General features: G+C 47.4%; 1 protein-coding gene across 15 annotated transcripts in view; it reads right to left on the reverse strand.

Annotated features, from left to right (window-relative positions):
- LOC129864066 (guanine nucleotide exchange factor VAV2-like) overlaps positions 1 to 20,727 on the reverse strand; it is a 249,802-nt gene that overhangs the window by 45,783 nt on the left and 183,292 nt on the right. For all 15 annotated transcript variants that reach the window (XM_055936637.1, XM_055936632.1, XM_055936630.1 and 12 more), the window contains exons 3-4: positions 7,758 to 7,816; positions 3,222 to 3,290 (exon numbers count right to left, since the gene is read on the reverse strand). In XM_055936637.1, the coding sequence (XP_055792612.1) occupies positions 3,222 to 3,290; positions 7,758 to 7,816 (128 nt within the window). The remainder of the gene's footprint in view (positions 1 to 3,221; positions 3,291 to 7,757; positions 7,817 to 20,727) is intronic.

Raw genomic sequence — 20,727 nt, forward strand, 5'->3', positions numbered from 1 at the left:
CACACACATGCACGCACATACAAACACATACACACACATGCACACACACACAAACACATACACACAAACTCAATTTAATGACCACACCATTCTATTATGGCAAGTCATTTCAGGTGGGATCACATCGCTACCCGCCCGCTACATTCCACTTACATGTACCTTGACATGAACACATAGGACATGATACTGTAAATATGGAAAATGTTTTTTTCAGCTCATAACCTTTACTGACAGACAACAGACAAGCACCAGTCCCTTTACATGAACTCAAATATATACATATGTTGTATCAGGTGCATCAGCCTCATGTGGTCTTGTATCTTTCACTATAATCTCTAGCAGAACTCTTGTTTGAAGAGTTTTTTAAACCCGCTGATCCACTGGCAAATCACTCGCTCATTTCACTCATCTTAAATCAACCGTACTTCAATACCATGGGCCAATTAATAACGCTATGAGGGCGGGGAAATTGCTTGCTTAAGTGTGTCCGACTGCATGGCATGCAGGACCTCCTGATGAATCAATTACGTGGACTGGGGCCGTCTATAGACCAAGGGTGTTCATGCTACACTGCGGTTTGATTAATTCAATAAGATACATCAGCACTTTGCACCTGGAGGTGAGACAAAGAGCAGGTTCATACTGAAGTAAGAGGCTAGGGCCCAACCCTTCTGGAATGAATGGGATCACTGTAGGCTCCAGGCAGGTCAGAGAAGGTTTTATGACCCTACAGGTTATCAGAGAGAGAGAGAGGTTGGGTTATAGTGCAGGGGGTGAAAGGGTAAAGGACAAACTAAAGGATATGTAATCAAAGCAGAGGACTTTTACCATTCGCTTTGTGCCCTGACACCCCTGGCTGCCTGCAACACCACTAAAGGTAAAACATCACAGGACCATCACAGTAATGCATCACGGGACCATCACAGTAATGCATCACGGGACCACCACAGTAATGCATCACATGACCACCACAGTAATGCATCACATGACCATCACAGTAATGCATCACAGGACCATCACAGTAATGCATCACAGGACCATCACAGTAATGCATCACAGGACCATCACAGTAATGCATCACAGGACCATCACAGTAATGCATCACAGGACCACCACAGTAATGCATCACAGGACCATCATAGTAATGCATCACAGGACCATCACAGTAATGCATCACAGGACCACCACAGTAATGCATCACAGGACCATCATAGTAATGCATCACAGGACCACCACAGTAATGCATCACAGGACCTTCATAGTAATGCATCACAGGACCATCACAGTAATGCATCACAGGACCATCACAGTAATGCATCACAGGACCATCATAGTAATGCATCACAGGACCACCACAGTAATGCATCACAGGACCATCATAGTAATGCATCACAGGACCATCATAGTAATGCATCACAGGACCATCACAGTAATGCATCACAGGACCATCACAGTAATGCATCACACGACCATCACAGTAATGCATCACAGGACCATCACAGTAATGCATCACAGGACCATCACAGTAATGCATCACAGGACCATCATAGTAATGCATCACATGACCATCATAGTAATGCATCACAGGACCATCACAGTAATGCATCACAGGACCATCACAGTAATGCATCACAGGACCATCACAGTAATGCATCACAGGACCACCAGAAATAATCAAGGCCCTAGTCCTTTACTCCATTTTGAGATTGATTGTTCTTTGCTTATTTTTAAGCTTGAAGTTGTATTAGTTGTATGTAGAGCTCGTGGCTGGGGTGTGTGGGGTCCTTGGTGATGCTGCAGGCCTTCCTCAGGCACCGTTTCGGGTTGATGAATGCTGTTGGATGGAACATTTTGCCACAATAAAGCTGTGGGGAGTGTCACTTCTAAACCAATGTACAGTATTTCCCGACATGTACAGGACGCATCTGTGTGTTTACTCTGCTGTGTGTTTGCACTCACAAGGCTGTGCTTCCTATCCAGTGAGGGCCCAGTGTTGGGCTGGAAGCTAAGATGAGCTCTAACCCATTATTAGCCTGCTTGGCCTGCACTTCTCTCAGCTTCTGCATGTTTTCCTCCAGTAATGTATTCAGCAGGCAGCGGTGGTGGCACTCTGCTATCCATCTCTCTCCCCCTCCCTCCTCCCCTCCCTCCCCTCCCTCCCCCTCCCCTCTTCTCTCTGGGTGATGAATAACACCTATCTTAGCACAGCGTCTAATTATTCTCCATTAATCAGAGAGGAATGGGAGCTGTCGCACACCACAGCCTCCACCGCTACCAGCCCACCCCAACCCAGCCTCCACGGCTACCAGCCCACCCCAACCCAGGCTCCACCGCTACCAGCCCACCCCAACCCAGCCTCCCTGCCGCTGCATGAGCTTGCTTTCAAACCCACCCACCCATCATCCAAGCTATCCTGCCAGCCATCCAGTTCCTTAGACAACTTGGCAGCTAGGCAGGCAGGAAACTAATGTGCTGCTGGTGTCACCATGGCAACGGGCAGAGTGATGGACAGCAGGGATGCATGGAGAAAGGTGGCAGGAAGGAGGAAGGTGGCAGGAAGGTGACAGGAAGGAGGAAGGTGGCAGGATGGAGGAATGTGGCAGGAAGGAGGAAGGCGGCAGGAAGGAGGAAGGTGGCAGGAAGGAGGAAGGTGGCAGGAAGGAGGAAGGTGGCAGGAAGGTGGCAGGAAGGAGGAAGGTGGCAGGAAGGAAGGAAGGTGGCAGGAAGGAAGGAAGGAAGGCAGGATGGAGGAAGGAGGCAGGATGGAGGAAGGTGGAAGGAATGAGGAAGGTGGCAGGATGGAGGAATGTGGCAGGAAGGAGGAAGGTGGCAGGATGGACGAAGGATGGAGGAAGGTGCCAGGATGGAGGAAGGATGGAGGAAGGTGGCAGGATGGAGGAAGGATGGAGGAAGGTGGCAGGAAGGAGGAAGTTGCCAGGATGGAGGAAGGATGAAGGGAGGAAGTAAGGAGGAAGGTGGCAGGATGGAGGAAGGTGGCAGAAAGGTGGCAGGAAGGAGGAAAGTGGCAGGATGGAGGAAGGAAGGAGGAAGGTGGCAGGATGGTGGCAGGAAGGAGAAAGGTGGCAGGATGGAGGAAGGAAGGAGGAAGGTGGCAGGATGGATGGTTACGGCTCAGAGTTGTGCTCTGCTGCTTCGTCCATATGTTGTGGGGATTGCAGTGTATGTGAGTGATGGGGGATACAGGGGGTCTGAGTACTTACTCTGCCAGCTCCTCAAGACTCCGGTACACGTCATCCTCATTCAGACCAGTGTCCTCCGAAGGAAAAGGCCTACAACATACACACACAATGGGAGAAAGAGACAAAGAGTTAGCCGGTGGACAGGCCTTAACGTTAGATATGGTAACAGCGGGGGATGAGTGTCTATCAGTCAGGTGTTAATCTCAATCCATCACCGTGTGTGTGTGTGTGTGTGTGTGTGTGTGTGTGTGTGTGTGTGTGTGTGTGTGTGTGTGTGTGTGTGTGTGTGTGTGTGTGTGTGTGTGTGTGTGTGTGTGTGTGTGTGTGTGGTAGGACCCCATGAGGTCCTGTACTGTATGTCCTGCTGACGCCCACTCCCCACAGAGCAGCCTGCTGGCTCGATTGAGAAAACATACAGACCCCCATCTCACAGCTGATTACATCAACGCAGGGCAACAGAGGTAAAAATAGAGATGGAGAGGAAGGGGGTAAAGTGTGTGAGTGGGCTCAGGAGAAAGAGAGAGAGTGTGTGTGTGTGTGTGTGTGCACCTGGGGCTCAGTCTGAGTGGGTGGGAGTTAATCAGATGGATGCACTGACTGAACCCTGACAGTCACAGCTGCATCTCTCAGTCCTGTAAGTTACATCTCTCTCACTTCTCCACAAGCAAGATATTTGCTCAACCCTAATAATTCACCTGGATGCATCCACTGTAATTATCAACACAGACAATCGGCAGTGCATTCTGTCTAGCGGTTATTTAGTTGTGGCGATAGCAGCATTAGTCCAGGCACTAAGTAAACACCTGTTGGCCGTTTTCAATTATCCTAGCTGCAATATGACACTTTTCAATAACAGGTTTTCATTCAATTCAAGACATCTACCCTTTAGTCTGACGACTCTTATCTAACTTAATCTGTGATTTCCAGTTAATCGAATCATTCTGTCACTTGGACTCACAGCTATGGAACCCCAGGAGGGAGCTTAACTCAATCAGGCAATTCAATAACCTGATTCCAAGACCTTATAACTTCCAAGTGGCACAAAATCATATCTCCTGTATCTATGTTTAACTGAATACACTGAATTCAATGCACAGTAGCGAATTGTTTACAAAAATATAACTCAGGATACGTTTTTACTTGTGTGTTTTCTAGCGTGTGTTTCTGTGTGTGACACCAGCAGTTAGTGTCAGTGTAGTGAGAGCAGTGTGTGTGCGTGTGTGTGTGTGGTCACCATGAGGGACTAGTGTGTCATGCTAACATCAGGTTAAGGAACACAACGCATCACAGAGCTCTGCTGGCCTACTCACTCTCTCTTGTCCTGCCTCTTTCTTTTCACTCATTTCTCTCTGTCACTCTCTCCCTTTCAGAATCTTCCTCTCTCTCCCTCTTTCTCAACCGCTCTCTCTCTCACCCTCCCTCTTCCTGTTTCAGGGCTCAGAGCCAATCAGGCTGTAGAGAGTATAGGTGTTTATTTCCTGACTACCATTGAATGCCTATAAACTATTTCAGTGTGCAGCACCCATTGACTCATCCTGTCAATTAGCTCGGTCTGCGATTAAGTGAAAGTGCTTGTTCGATACACAGAGCCATTCCTGTGGTAAAGGGAATCAATGTCAGACGTGTGGAGGACAGAGCAGCTGTATGCCCAGCCCCATTGAACCGCTATCGCAAATAACTGTGAGGACTTAACTATGCGGTTGTTTGGTGTGACCGTTGCCGCATTGAGAAGTGCAGTAACATCCAGCAGGTCCCAATGGCCCATAGCAGAGATCAATAGCTATGTGGAGCTGAGGCAGAAAATTCCATCAGGGCCCATTCTGTGCTTGTCCACTCACCAACTCTGATAAACGTCCCTCTGAGTTTCTCTTCATTTAGTCTTGCATGTCTGACTCATTCCCATTCCAACGCTTTTGGCTTGGGGATGTTGGGGAGTGGGTGTAACAGTGAATGAATGTGTTCATGTATACATTATGTGATACTATAAACTGGGTAGTTCGAGCCCTGAATACTGATTGGCTGAAAGCCGTGGTATACGAGACCGTGTACCACAGATATGACAAAACATGTATTGTTACTGCTCTAATTACGTTGGTAACCAGTTTATAATAGCAATAAGGGACATCAGGGGTTGTGGTATATGGTCAATATACCACGGTTGAGGACTCCGCGTTGCGTCGTGCTTATACCACACCCCCTCGGGCCTTATTGCTTAATTCTATGTGTAATGTGAGTCATCTCTGTCCTGTTGGTATGCAAGTGTGCAACTTTACACCACATACACAAATAGAGTATTAATGAGGGGTGTGCATCATGGGTGTATGCATGTATAATGTGTACATTATGTGTGGGATGTGTAATGTATGTGAGTGACTATCGAGTCTTATATCGCACACTGTCGTGAGCGGGAATGAGCATTCCTAATGCCCCAGGCCGGGATGAAGGAGAGAGGGAGGAGGAGATGAGGGGAAGAGAGAGAGCATCTTTCCTGACACTTCTCCGCCTGCAGTCTCTCTCCTGCTGGGTTTCAGCCTCTGTCTGCCACTCTCCTTCTCACTGTGGAGCTCTGCTCTCACGCACATTATGGCACTCTGACCCACTGAGAACAAGGCACACACACACACACACACACACACACACACACACACACACACACACACACACACACACACACACACACACACACACACACACACACACACACACACACACACACACACACACACACACACACACACACACGCACACACACGCACACACAGACTAATGGAGTAATGGCTTGTGGTATCAGGGGGAAATCAAGAGAACACGAAGTGTGAGTAGGTTTACTGCGAGCTAAGAGGTGGCTTTTGGTAGGCTGAGGACAGATATCATGAGAAGAAAGGAGGCAGGAGCATTTCCCTGTCAGGAGAGAGGAGGGTGAGAGATCCTGCTATGAGTTGTATAACGCCAGAAGAGCTCACAGTCCATAGATGAGGAGCAGGATGTCATGACAGAGGCCTTTATTCTTAACCTCTATTCCCTTTTTGATTGATTGATACCATTTTCATGGATTTCTCAAGGAGACAGGGCTTGGACTGTGAGTGTTCCAGAAGTGTGGAGCGTGTCTGGGTGTGCAGGCAGGAGTGGCGAGGCTTCCAGTAAAGCTGGGGCTCAGGAAAGACACAGTGACAGAGACACACAGGCCTGACTTTTGGCTCTTTGATGCCAATAGGCATCACAGTGCCAATCAATGGGCTTCAACAGCAAGTCAATGAACACGCCTCCAAAACAATGATCGCCAGATCAAACACTCAGGGAGGAACAGAAAGAGGGAGGAACAGAAAGAGGGAGGAACAGAAAGAGGGAGAAACAGAAAGAGGGAGGAACAGAAAGAGGGAGGAACAGAAAGAGGGAGGAACAGAAAGAGGGAGGAACAGAAAGAGGGAGAAACAGAAAGAGGGAGGAACAGAAAGAGGGAGAAACAGAAAGAGGGAGGAACGGGGGGGGATTTAACTGCTGAGTGTCTCTGGGGTGAGAGAGGGACAGGTCTGTGTCTGGTGACACTGAAGAGGACTGACAGGTCTCTGTAATGTTACAGGGGCAGAGGGGCCTCCGTTACCTTTACCCCAGGCAGTAGGGGAAGGACACGGGGGGGTTAAGAAAGTGCGGTGGGTGTTTAACAACTGACATGACCTTTACTGTCTGCCTGACCCCGCTGGATGGACATATTAACATCATGTGCCCTAGATCATGCCCTCACCATGCGTTGGTCATGTGCCACTTAGCAAGCTTCCTATGTTGGCGTTAGAGGGAGTCAGTGATATTGTGGATGATTGAAAGAGATATCACTTCATGATCTGACTGCAAATGGTTAATGTACACCAGTGTGTTTTAGATTAAATGGCACGTTCTAAACAACAACAAAAAGCTCCTCCTAACTAACTGTGCGGAGGCTTTTCAACTCACTGTGGTGGGGCTCTGGAGGCTAAAGAGAAGAAACAGACTGCCATTTACTTTTCTCATTCACCACACTATAGACCAGACAGAGGAAACAGACCATAGGAGATGGGACCTCAGTGATTTAGCCACCTCTCAGGGTGTGTAGTGTTTATTAATAGGCCAGTCTCTGTGTTTCCTGGGATGGCACCAGGCCTAATGGGTGCGCTCCATCAACTCATTACCCTGCCGGTCAAGATAAAACACCTTGATTTATTTGTGGAGCCAGCTCGCAGCTCCCTCACAGCCAACAGCGTGATCAGACTGAGCAAATAAAGAGAAATCAGAAAGTGGTTTCCCAGCGGCCAATAAACCAGACTAAATGAGAAACAGAGGTAGAGCTTAGTGATGCGTTTAGTCATGTGATCTGAGCTATCTGACCCTGGACTTGTTTTTACATGTGATCATTCTTCCACACCTGGTAACCAACAGAGACAGTGGTATTGACAGGAGTAGGCCTAGATCACATCTACTACCAGAACAAGAAAACACTGTCTGGTTGAGAGATACAGTGAACATGTTCAAAATTCCTCTTCCTCAAACGGACAGTGAAGGGTAGTGGGAGGAGAGGAGACATACCTCATGCCTTTGATCTGCACAATGCTGTGATGGGAGATCCTGGACAGGGCTGAGATCACCTGGAACACACAGCAGAGAGACAGCGGTCAATGACAGGGTCAGAGTCAATCAACACAGTCTACAACAGTCATCCATACAATCTACAACACAGTCTACAACACAGTCATCAACACAGTCTACAACACAGTCTACAACACAGTCATCAACACAGTCTACAACACAGTCTACAACACAGTCTACAACAGTCATCCATACAATCTACAACACAGTCATCAACACAGTCGTCAACACAGTCGTCAACACAGTCGTCAACACAGTCTACAACACAGTCATCAACACAGTCTACAACACAGTCTACAACACAGTCGTCAACACAGTCGTCAACACAGTCGTCAACACAGTCTACAACACAGTCTACAACACAGTCTACAACACAGTCTACAACACAGTCGTCAACACAGTCGTCAACACAGTCGTCAACACAGTCGTCAACACAGTCGTCAACACAGTCGTCAACACAGTCATCAACACAGTCATCAACACAGTCTACAACACAGTCTACAACACAGTCGTCAACACAGTCGTCAACACAGTCTACAACACAGTCTACAACACAGTCGTCAACACAGTCTACAACACAGTCGTCAACACAGTCGTCAACACGGTCATCAACACGGTCTACAACACAGTCGTCAACACAGTCTACAACACAGTCTACAACACAGTCTACAACACAGTCTACAACACAGTCTACAACACAGTCGTCAACACAGTCTACAACACAGTCTACAACACAGTCATCAACACAGTCTACAACACAGTCTACAACACAGTCGTCAACACAGTCGTCAACACAGTCGTCAACACAGTCATCAACACAGTCGTCAACACAGTCGTCAACACAGTCGTCAACACAGTCTACAACACAGTCTACAACACAGTCTACAACACAGTCTACAACACAGTCGTCAACACAGTCGTCAACACAGTCGTCAACACAGTCGTCAACACAGTCGTCAACACAGTCTACAACACAGTCGTCAACACAGTCATCAACACAGTCTACAACACAGTCTACAACACAGTCTACAACACAGTCGTCAACACAGTCATCAACACAGTCTACAACACAGTCTACAACACAGTAGTCAACACAGTCTACAACACAGTCGTCAACACAGTCTACAACACGGTCTACAACACAGTCGTCAACACAGTCTACAACACAGTCTACAACACAGTCTACAACACAGTCGTCAACACAGTCTACAACACAGTCTACAACACAGTCTACAACACAGTCTACAACACAGTCGTCAACACAGTCATCAACACAGTCTACAACACAGTCTACAACACAGTCGTCAACACAGTCTACAACACAGTCTACAACACAGTCTACAACACAGTCGTCAACACAGTCTACAACACAGTCTACAACACAGTCGTCAACACAGTCGTCAACACGGTCAACATCTCATCACTCAGTCATTACGACAGGTCCGTCTGCTCTGCCTTAATGTGGTTCATTCATGTTAAACTTCATGTGTTTACGAGCGAGGAGAGCGATGTCGTGTTTCTTAGCAACATCGTCGTACGCAGCCACACACGGGATTGTGTGTGAGCATAATGCAGGCCGCCATCTTAATGATGACATCCAGGGACATGTGGTGCCAAATGCCCCCGCACAGTCACAGACGTATTCCACTTTACTCAGATCAGACCCCCCCCCATATCTCCTCTCCCACCCCATTCCCTCTTTCTCCTCACCCCCTCCTCTTCCTCTCAGTCAGAACCTCGCTTCCCCTCTCCCTCCTTCCCTCTATCTATCTCGTGCTTGCTCTGCCTCCCTCTCTCCCCTGTGGTGAAACCTGCGTGGTGTAACAAGGTTAAATGCGAGCATGATTTAACGCTGGTTGTGAGTCACATGTAAGTGGGCTTATAGGTGGCGGTTTGGGGGGCTTACAGATGGCGTGCTGGAGACTCCTCCAATGCTAATACAGGGATATGATGGAGCCCGCCCCCTCCTAACTGCCAAAACGATGCCCCCATGCATCATTACGCACCTCTGGATGTGTTTATGCCTCCATCACCATGGTGCCAGCTGTTCCCCACCCACTCTCTCTCTCTATTCCCCACTCTCTCTCTCTCTATTCCCCACCCTCTCTCTCTCTCTATCCCCCACCCTCTCTCTCTCTATTCTCCACCCTCTCTCTCTCTCTCTATTCCCCACTCTCTCTCTCTCTACTCCCCACTCTCTCTCTCTCTATTCCCCTCTCTCTCTCTCTCTCTATTCCCCACCCTCTCTCTCTCTCTATTCCCCACCCTCTCTCTCACTCTCTCTCTCTATTCCCCACTCTCTCTCTCTATTCGCCACTCTCTCTCTGTATTCCCCATCCTCTCTCTCACTCTCTCTCTCTCTATTCCCCACTCTCTCTCTCTCTATTCCCCACTCTCTCTCTCTCTCTATTCCCCACTCTCTCTCTCTATCTGTTCCCCACTCTCTCTCTCTATTCCCCACCCTTTCTCTCTCTCTCTATTCCCCACCCTTTCTCTCTCTCTCTCTATTCCCCACCCTCTCTCTCTCTCTCTATTCCCCACCCTCTCTCTCTCTATTCCCCACCCTCTCTCTCTCTCTCTATTCCCCACCCTCTCTCTCTCTCTCTATTCCCCACCCTCTCTCTCTCTCGATTCCCCACCCTTTCTCTCTCTCTCTTTTCCCCACCCTTTCTCTCTCTCTATTCCCCACCCTCTCTCTCTCTCTATTCCCCACCCTCTCTCTCTCTCTCTATTCCCCACCCTCTCTCTCTCTCTATTCCCCACCCTCTCTCTCCATTCCCCACCCTCTCTCGCTATTCCCCAACCTGTCTCTCTATATTCCCCACCCTCTCTCTCTCGATTCCCCACCCTTTCTCTCTCTCTCTATTCCCCACCCTCTCTCTCTCTCTATTCCCCACCCACCCTCTCTGTCTCGATTCCCCACCCTCTCTCTCTCTCTCTCTATTCCCCACCCTCTCTCTCTCTCTATTCCCCACCCTCTCTCTCTCTCTCTATTCCCCACCTTCTCTCTCTATTCCCCACCCTCTCTCTCTCGATTCCCCACCCTTTCTCTCTCGATTCCCCACCCTTTCTCTCTCTCTCTATTACCCACCCTCTCTCTCTCTCTCTATTCCCCACCCTCTCTCTCTATTCCCCACCCTCTCTCTCCCTATTCCCCACCCTGTCTCTATCTATTCCCTACCATCTCTCTCTATTCCCCACCCTCTCAATCTCTCGCTATTCCCCACCCTCTCTTTCTCGATTCCCCACCCTCTCTCAATTCAATTCAATTCAATTCAATTTGCTTTATTGGCATGATGTAACAATGTACATATTGCCAAAGCTTATTTACAATATAAAAATGAGAATCAAAATGGTCAACGGGACAACAGTAACAACAATAACCAAGGGTCAAAATAACCATACATTCAACAATAACAATAAACATACAGTAGAGTACATGTGCAGGTTGATTGGTTTGTCAGACACTGTCCCTCAACTTATGGCAGGCAGCAATGTAGTGCGCTGCCAACCCACAGCTCTCTGCGTCCTCCCCCAACAGGACGGGTAGCCTATCCTCATCAGAGAGGTCTTTGAAACCTTGAATAAGAGTTTCAAATTTGGGGAAATGACACTCTCTAATTGTTTTATATTTTTGACATTTTGTCAGGAAATGCAGCTCCGTCTCAGGTTCTGCTGTTGTGCAGTGGTTGCACAGCCTTTCCTCTACAGGGAGCCAGGTTTTCCTGTGTCTACCCTTCTCAATGGCAAGGCTGTGCTCACTGAGCCTGTACTTTGTCAAGGTTTTTCTAAGGTTTTGATCAGTAACCATAGTCAAATAGTTAGCCACGGTGTACTGTCGATTTAGGGCCAGATAGCACTGCATTTTGCTCTGTGCTTGTGCTTGTGTTTCCCAATAAGCAATGTAGTTTTGTTTTGACTGTGTTGTAATTTGGTTTATCCTGATTGATTGGATGTTCTGGTCCTGAGGCTTCAGTGTGTTAGTAGAACAGGTTTGTGAACTCAGCCCCAGGACCAGCTGGATGAGGGGACTCTTTTCTTTGCTCAGCTCTTGGTATTGCAGGGCTTGGTAGTGATATGAGAGGGGGTCACTGTATTTTAGATGTTTCCAAAACTTAATTGCTCTTTTTTGAGTTTTTATTATTAGTGGATATTTGCCTAATTCTGCCCTGCATGCATTGTTTGTAGTTTTCCTCTGGAAATGTAGGAGAATCTTACAGAACTCTGCATGCAGGGTTTCAATGGGATGTTTGTCCCATTTGATGAAATCTTGTTTTGCAAGTGGACCCCACACCTCGCTGCCATAAAGTGCAATTGGTTCAATGACATATTCAATTAGTTTTAGCCAAATTTTAATAGGTATTTCAATTTGAATTTGCTTTTTAATTGCGTAGAATGCCCTGCGTGCTTTCTCTCTCAGTTCATTCACTGCCTCATTAAGGTGTCCAGTTGAGCTTATTTTTAAACCTAAGTAATTGTAGTGTGTGCAGTACTCTATATATTTTGTACCAATTGAGAACTTTGGTCTAATTCCCTGAGATCTGGATCTTCTCTGGAAAATCATTATTTTAGTCTTTTTGGGGTTTACTGCCAGGGCCCAGGTCTGGCAGTACTGCTCTAGCAGATCCAGGCTCTGCTGTAGGCCATGTGCTGTGGGTGACAACAGGCATAGGTCATCTGCGAAGAGTAGGCATTTAACCTCTGAATTATGGAGACTAACACCAGGGGCTGAGGATTTATCTAGAATAGTGGCCAATTCGTTGATGTAAATATTGAAGAGTGCAGGGCTCAGATTACAACCCTGACGAAGGCCCCGCCCCTGGTTAAAGAATTCTGTTCTTTTCTTGCCAATTTTAATGCTGCACGTATTGCCAGTATACATTGATTTAATTATGTCATATGTTTTACCCCCTACACCACTTTCAATAACTTTGTAGAACAGTCCTGTGTGCCAAATAGAATCAAATGCTTTTTGGAAGTCGATAAAGCAAGCGTATATTTTGGTATTATTTTGGTGGACATGTTTACCTATCAGGGTGTGTAGGGTGTAAATATGATCGGTCGTGCGATGTTTTGGTATAAATCCAATTTGGCTTTTACTCAAGACATTGTGCTTATTAAGGAAGTTTAGAACTCTTACATTTATAATACTACAGAAAACCTTCCCCAGGTTACTGTTCACACAAATGCCTCTGTAATTGTTAGGGTCAAATTTGTCTCCGTTTTTAAAGATTGGGGTTATGAGTCCTTGATTCCAGATGTCAGGGAAATAACCTACACTCAGGATCAAATTAAACAGTTTTAATATGGCCAATTGAAATTTTGCACTAGTGAGTTTGAGCATCTCATTTAGGATGCCATCAGGTCCACATGCCTTTTTAAATTTGAGAGCCTGAAGTTTCTTATAGAGCTCCTGGTCAGTAATTGGGGAGTCCAGTGGATTTTGGTTGTCCTTTATAGCTTTTTCTAATCCATTCAACTTCTCATGAATTTGGCGTTGTTCTGCGTTTGTGTCAATTTGAACGGTCTTGTAGAGTGTTTTAAAATGGGTTGTCCATATGTCACCATTTTGTATCGCTAATTCCTCTTGTTTAGATTTCTTTAATTTTTTCCAATTTTGCCAGAAGTTGTTTGTGTTTATGGACTCCTCAATTAGCATAAGCTGCTTTCTGTTGTACTGGGCTTTTTTGGTTCTGAGTGTACGTTTATAGAGTTTTAAAGTCTCACAGTAATGAAGGCGTAATTCACCATTATTTGGGTCTCTGTGCTTTTGGTTGGATAGTGTTCTAATTTTTTTTCTTATAATTTTACAATCTGCATCAAACCAGTTGTCATCTGTGATCTTTTTTGTTTTGTTTTTTATCAATTTCAATTGTGCTTCTTTTGCCGTTTGCCTGAATATATAGTTGATGTTTTGTACTGCTAGATTGATGCCTTCTTTACTGTGAGTGAATGTGGTATCCAGAAAGTTATCTAAGAGTGTTTCGATATTTTGGTTCCAGGTTGCTTTCTGGTATTCTTCTGTGCTGTTTTGGGCCCATCTGTATGAATTTCTGATGTTGTACAGCTTACTGGGCTGTGAATCTCTATTCCCCACCCTCTCTCTCTCTATTCCCCACCCTCTCTCTCTATTCCCCTCTCTCTCTCTCTCGATTCCTCACCCTCTCTCTTTCTCTCTCTATTCCCCACCCTCTCTCTCTCTCTCTATTCACCACCCTCTCCCTCTCTCTATTCCCCACCCTCTCTCTCTCTCTCGATTTCCCACCCTCTCTCTCTCTCTCTCTCTATTCCCCACCCTCTCTCTCTATTCCCCACCCTCTCTCTCTCTCTCTTCCCTACCCTTTCTCTCTATTCCCCACCCTCTCTCTCGCAATTCCCCAACCCCTCTCTCTCGCTATTCCCCACCCTCTCTCTCTCGCAATTCCCCACCCTCTCTCTCTCGCAATTCCCCACCCTCTCGCTCTCCATTCCCCACCCTATGTTTCTCTCTCCATTCCCCACCCTCTCTCTCGCTCTATTCCCCACCCTCTGTCTCTCTCTCTCTATTTCTCTCCCCCTCTCTCTCTCTATTCCCCTCCCCCTCTCTCTCCATTCCCCTCCCTCTCTTTCAGCAGGTGTGCTGTTTATACAAGAGCACCTTTACTCTCCACTCTAAACTGTATAATTAATAGGAGTCTAGGGTGAAGGTGTGTAACTTCAATGGGAGCCTAGAGTAGGAGTCTAGGGTGAAGGTGTGTAACTTCAATGGGAGCCTAGAGTAGGAGTCTAGGGTGAAGGTGTGTAACTTCAATGGGAGCCTAGAGTAGGAGTCTAGGGTGAAGGTGTGTAACTTCAATGGGAGCCTAGAGTAGGAGTCTAGGGTGAAGGTGTGTAACTTCAATGGGAGCCTAGCGTAGGAGTCTAGGGTGAAGGTGTGTAACTTCAATGGGAGCCTAGCGTAGGAGTCTAGGGTGAAGGTGTGTAACTTCAATGGGAGCCTAGAGTAGGAGTCTAGGGTGAAGGTGTGTAACTTCAATGGGAGCCTAGAGTAGGAGTCTAGGGTGAAGGTGTGTAACTTCAATGGGAGCCTAGAGTAGGAGTCTAGGGTACTTTAAAAGCAGGTGGAGCTCAGGCTAAGAGCTAGTGTGAAGAGGGTTAGGACATAGATTCAGTCTGAGGAGCATGGAGTGGCTCAACCACTCAGAGAAATGAGTACCTGACCGATATCCTTCTGTATAGCTCAAGTTGCTGTCATGGCAGCCATACACCACGGTGATGAGTGGTGGCTGTGGCTGCTCCGTTGTGCTTCAGAGTATATGAATATCTCTCAGGCTTTTAAAACCATCTCTAGGGGTTGTGTGTCAGTGTGGCCAGTCTGAATGCTGCAGCTTGCTGCCTGTAACATAGGTTATACCCTTTTACTCCGACGCTTACCATGGCCTCATCATAACGGACTTAGACTGAGACTGGAAATACACATGAAAATGGCCGCTGTGGAGAACAGTGAATGAGATTTGGTTATGCCCTTAATGAAGAGTGCTTTGTCATTCAAGCAACATCCATTGTGCCATTGGTTGGCACGCTGCCCACCTAAGCTAGCTGCAGGGCTGGGGTGTGTCCATGTGCTGCCCTGATGCATGCCCTCACCCACTGGCAGAGGGGAGAAATGATGAGGCTGGAACGGAGCATTACTCTGCCTTTCAGTGCCACGTCTCTCCTCTCCATACATCACCGGGTAATATTGAGTTATGGGCATGAATATGAATTAAGCCTCAATATGGTGCCACCAACACAGCGAAGTGAGCTACGTGTAAGAATCAGATTCATATTTAGCTCATGTCTTTACATCTGACGTTGTGTATTTTATGCTTTATCCCCCCACACCCGCAATTCTGTCTGTCACTAACGCTGTGACCCTTTCATCCTTCTATCCAACCTCTGCCCTGCCTCTCTCTTTCTCCCTCTCCTCTCTGTCTAACACCCTCTCTTCCTCTCCCTCCCTCTACCACCCCACTCCCTCCTATCCTGCAGTCCAGTCAAAGGCTCTCTCACTGTGTGTTTCCACATGATTGATTTCTGTCTCGTCTCAGTCAGAACCCCAGGGAGGCCCAACTTTGAGCGGAACAGACCAGAGAATAAAGCTACTCACCCAGAGTCTGCAAAATATGAAAAGGAATCCTCAGGATGGAGTGGCAATAACGCTCTCTCTTCCCATCCTACCTCAGCCCCTCAGCTTTACCCCTAATCCCTCAGCCATACCCCTAGCCCCTCAGCCTTACCCCTAGCCCCTCAGCCTTACCCCTAGCCCTTCAACTTTACCCCTAGCCCTCAGCCTTACCCCTAGCCCTTCAACTTTACCCCTAGCCCTTCAGCCTTACCCCTAGTCCTTCAGCCATACCCCTAGTCCTTCAGCCATACCCCTAGCCCCTCAGCCTTACCCCTAGCCCCTCAGCCTTACCCCTAGCCCCTCAGCCTTACCCCTAGCCCCTCAGCCTTACCCCTAGCCCCTCAGCCTTACCCCATAGCCCCTCAGCTTTACCCCTAGCCCATCAGACTTATCCCTAGCCCCTCAGTCTTACCCCTAGCCCCTCAGTCTTACCCCTAGCCCCTCAGTCTTACCCCTAGCCCCTCAGCCTTACCCCCAGCCCCTCAGCCTTACCCCCAGCCTTACCCCTAGCCACTCAGCCTTACCCCTAGCCCCTCAGTCTTACCCGCAGCCCCTCAGCATTCCCTCAGCCTCTGTCCTACAGTAGGGAGGGAGCTGCCGAGCCAGGAGAGAGTGAATGGGGATCCATGGCAGCACCAGCATCCCTTATGCTTCCTGAAGTACAGCATGACACATCCATGCAACGTTTACACTTCATTTGTTTAGGGGCAGAGGGGATGGAGGGGAGTGGGGTGGGGAGGGGCATGCATTTGTATAGACAGATCAGCTTTGAAACGCGCTGGAGTGTTTGCAAACACATCTCAGGGTCCATTTCTGGGACAGGCACACATGTGGCCATGGCTGGAAATCCCATGTGACCAGCCTCAACCAATCAGGGACTCGGTAGACATGGCAACCTGTCAACCAGACGTGGGTTAATTTGCATGGTCATCCATTGTCTGTAAAATACAATATGGTGCCATGGGCACACCCCAGCCCTAGCGACAGTGGGAGAGAGGGGTGGTGATTTGATTAGGAAAGGAAAGATGTCTCACAATGCTATTGACAGGTCACCGTGTGCACACACCACAACAGCCAATTAGATTTATTCATGACACATCACCTCACACCACCAATCAATGTACTGGATATTCTGGACGCATACCAACCGTCAAATTAATTCCTAGGACATGTCACCACCAATCATTTTACACCCCTCTCTCATGCACCACACTCGCATATATACAAGGGTACAGACGCACAAACGCTCACGCTCACACACACACACACACACACCACCCCCCTGGTGTGATATTTATGAAGCATTCACACCCCATTGTGACAGCAGCACAGTTGTGCCCATCATCATGCCAGAGACAGCTGAGGACAGGAGAGGAGAGAGGACCTAGTAAAGAGGAGAGGAGAGGAGAGGAGAGGAGAGGAGAGGAGAGGAGAGGAGAGGAGAGGAGAGGAGAGGAGAGGAGAGGAGAGGAGAGGAGAGGAGAGGAGAGGAGAGGAGAGGAGAAAGGGCCTAGTAAAGAGGAGAGGGAGCCTATTAAAGAGGAGAGGAGAGAGGGCCTATTAAAGAGGAGAGGAGAGAGGAGGAGAGGAGAACAGACCTAGTAAACATGAGAGGTAGCCTAGTAAAGAGGAGTGGAGAGAGGAGGAGAGGAGAACAGGCCTAGTAAACGGGAGAGGGAGCCTAGTAAAGAGGAGAAGAGAGGAGAGAGGGCCTAGTAAAGAGGAGAGGAGAGAAGAGTAGAGAGGGCCTAGTAAAGAGGAGAGGAGAGAAGAGTAGAGAGGGCCTAGTAAAGAGGAGAGGAGAGAAGAGTAGAGAGGGCCTAGTAAAGAGGAGAGGAGAGAAGAGTAGAGAGGGCCTAGTAAAGAGGAGAGGAGAGAAGAGTAGAGAGGGCCTAGTAAAGAGGAGAGGAGAGAAGAGTAGAGAGGGCCTAGTAAAGAGGAGAGGAGAGAAGAGTAGAGAGGGCCTAGTAAAGAGGAGAGGAGAGAAGAGGAGAGTAAAGAGGAGAGAACAGATGTCAGTGTGGGACCCATGCTCTTCTGCACCCTAACATCATCAATAATGGACGGCCCAGCCCTAGCCTTGTATGTGTTTGTCCCAGAGCCTGGGGGCCAGCAGGAGGAGTACTCATCACTTATGGAGCTGTAAACTCCCAGGTTCCAGCTCTGCACAGGAGGTTAACACACACACACACACACCAAAACCTCTACGGAAGCTGCGCAGAACAGTATGTTTGCTGTTTGAACTGGATGGCCTTTATGTTATGCTGTACAGTGTCATATAGACGAACTGCTGTCTGTAAAGCCCATGTCTTCCTCTCTGAGCTAGTGCAAACCAGCCAGCCAGCCTTGTGCTGTAATGCCTGATCATACCCAGACATCAGCATTAGCTCGAAATCCCCTCAAAGCGCCCCTCCAGCTGAAATCAAATCAAAATCTATTTGTCAAATGCTTCGTGAACAACACGTGTAGACTAACAGTGAAATACTTACTTTCTGGTTATTTTCCAAAAATGCAGAGTTAAAATTAAAGATAAAAAAAGAATAAATACACAGTGAATACCGAATAACAATAATGAGTAAAAAATGACTTGGCTATATACAGGTAGTACCAGTACCGAGTCGATGTGCAGCGGTATGAAGTAATTGAGGTAGATATGTACATATACAGTGCATTCAGAAAGTATTCAGACCCCTTGTCTTTTTCCACATTTTGTTACGTTACAGCATTATTCTAAAATTGATTACATTGTTTTTTTTACTCATCAATCTACACACAATAGCCCATAATGAAAAATTAAAAACAGGTTTTTGGACATTTTAGCAAATGTATTCAAAATAAAACACAGAAATACCTTATTTACATAAGTATTCAGACCCTTTACTCAGTACTTTGTTGAAGTACCTTTAGCAGCGATTACAGACTCGAGGATTCTTGGGTATGACGCTACAAGCTTGGCACACCTGTATTTGGGGAGTTTCTCCCATTCTTCTCTGCAGATCCTCTCAAGCTCTGTCAGGTTGGATGGGGAGCGTCGCTACACAGCTATTTCCATTACTCTCCAGAGATGTTTGATTGGGTTCAAGTCCAAGTCCACTCAAGGACATTCAGAGACTTGTCACGAAGCCACTCCTGCGTTGTCTTGGCTGAGTGCTTAGGGTCCTTGTCCTGTTCACCCCAGTCTGAGATCCTCAGCACTCTGGAGCAGGTTTTCATCACGGATATCTCTGTACTTTGCTCCATTCATCTTTCCCTCGATGCTAACTAGTCTCCCAGTCCCTGCCGCTGAAAAACATCCCCACAGCATGATGCTGCCACCAACATGCTTCAACGTAGGGATGGTGCCAGGTTACCTCCAGATGTGATGCTTGGCATCATCAGAATCTTGTTTCTCATGGTCTGAGAGTCCTTTAGGTGCCTTTTGGCAAAGTCCAAGCGGGCTGTTATGTGCCTTTTACTGAAGAATGGCTTCCATCTGGCCACTCTACCATAAAGGCCTGATTGGTGGGGTGCTGTAGAGATGGTTGTCCTGGATGGTTCTCCCATCTCCACAGAAGAACTCTGGAGCTCTGTCAGAGTGACCATCGGGTTCTTGGTCGTCTCCCTGACTTCTTCCATTTAAGAATGATGGAGGCCACTGTGTTCTTGTTTTTTTGTACCATTCTCCAGATCTGTGCCTGGGGCGGCAGGTAGCCTAGTGGTTAGAGCGTTGGACTAGTAACCGAATTGTTGGTGGACCGAATCCCCGAGCTGACGAGGTAAAAATCTGTCGTTCTGCCCCTGAACAATGCAGTCATTGGCCGTGATTGTAAATAAGTATTTGTTCTTAACTGACTTGATTAGTTAAATAAAATAATAATAATAATTTGAATAATCTCAGGTATAAAATATATTCTTATTTGTTTAACACTTTTTTGGTTACTACATGATTCCATATATGTTATTTCATAGTTTTGATGTCTTCACTATTATTCTACAATGTAGAAAACAGTAAAAATAAATACAAACTCTGGAATGAGTTGGTGTGTCCAAACTTTTGACTGGTACTGTACTGTATATCTGAGTCAGGATGACTGTGTGTGACAGTGTGTATAATTGCTGGCCTGCCAGTGTACCCACCTGCTCCTGAAAAGTCTATTCTCAGAACAACATCCATTCATGCTGATGCACAACTGATGGGCGGGAACATCCCTGAGAGGATTGCATCACTAGATAATAAGTCCTACATAGCCTTCCCTCTCCTCACCTTCTCAGCTCCCCCCATGCCAGCAGTCTGTTAGCATTCTTACCAAACCAATGGGTGCTGTGACAATTTTACGCAGCGGTCAGAAGAGCTGCATGTTGCCATTGACAGAACGGGATGAAAGCGTGGCAAACGGAAGCCTAACCCCCCCCCCCCCCGAGGGTCAAACACAGCCAAGTGAATAACCACCCCTCTACACCTTTCCCTCTGTCGCTCCTCTCCTCCTACTAATCCCTTCTTTTCATGTCCGGCGACGAGAGGTCTGTCCAGCCCAGAAGGATGGAATCGCATGCAAGACGGGGGGCAGCAGGACCCCTCTCCTTCGTATAGAACCGTCAACTGATAATGCCTTAGGATACAGACGTTCAAACAAAACAGCTCTTCAGGCTCAGAATCACAGCTGACACGCAACAACACACGAGACATGGTGTTAGATACTTTTAGCTGCTGCCTTCAACACAAACACTGACACTGTGCATTGCATAACGCTACTGCTACGCTAACACTACTGAAGAAACAGACAA

The sequence above is a fragment of the Salvelinus fontinalis genome, chromosome 10, assembly GCF_029448725.1.
Source record: "Salvelinus fontinalis isolate EN_2023a chromosome 10, ASM2944872v1, whole genome shotgun sequence".
Classification (NCBI taxonomy): Eukaryota; Metazoa; Chordata; class Actinopteri; order Salmoniformes; family Salmonidae; genus Salvelinus; species Salvelinus fontinalis.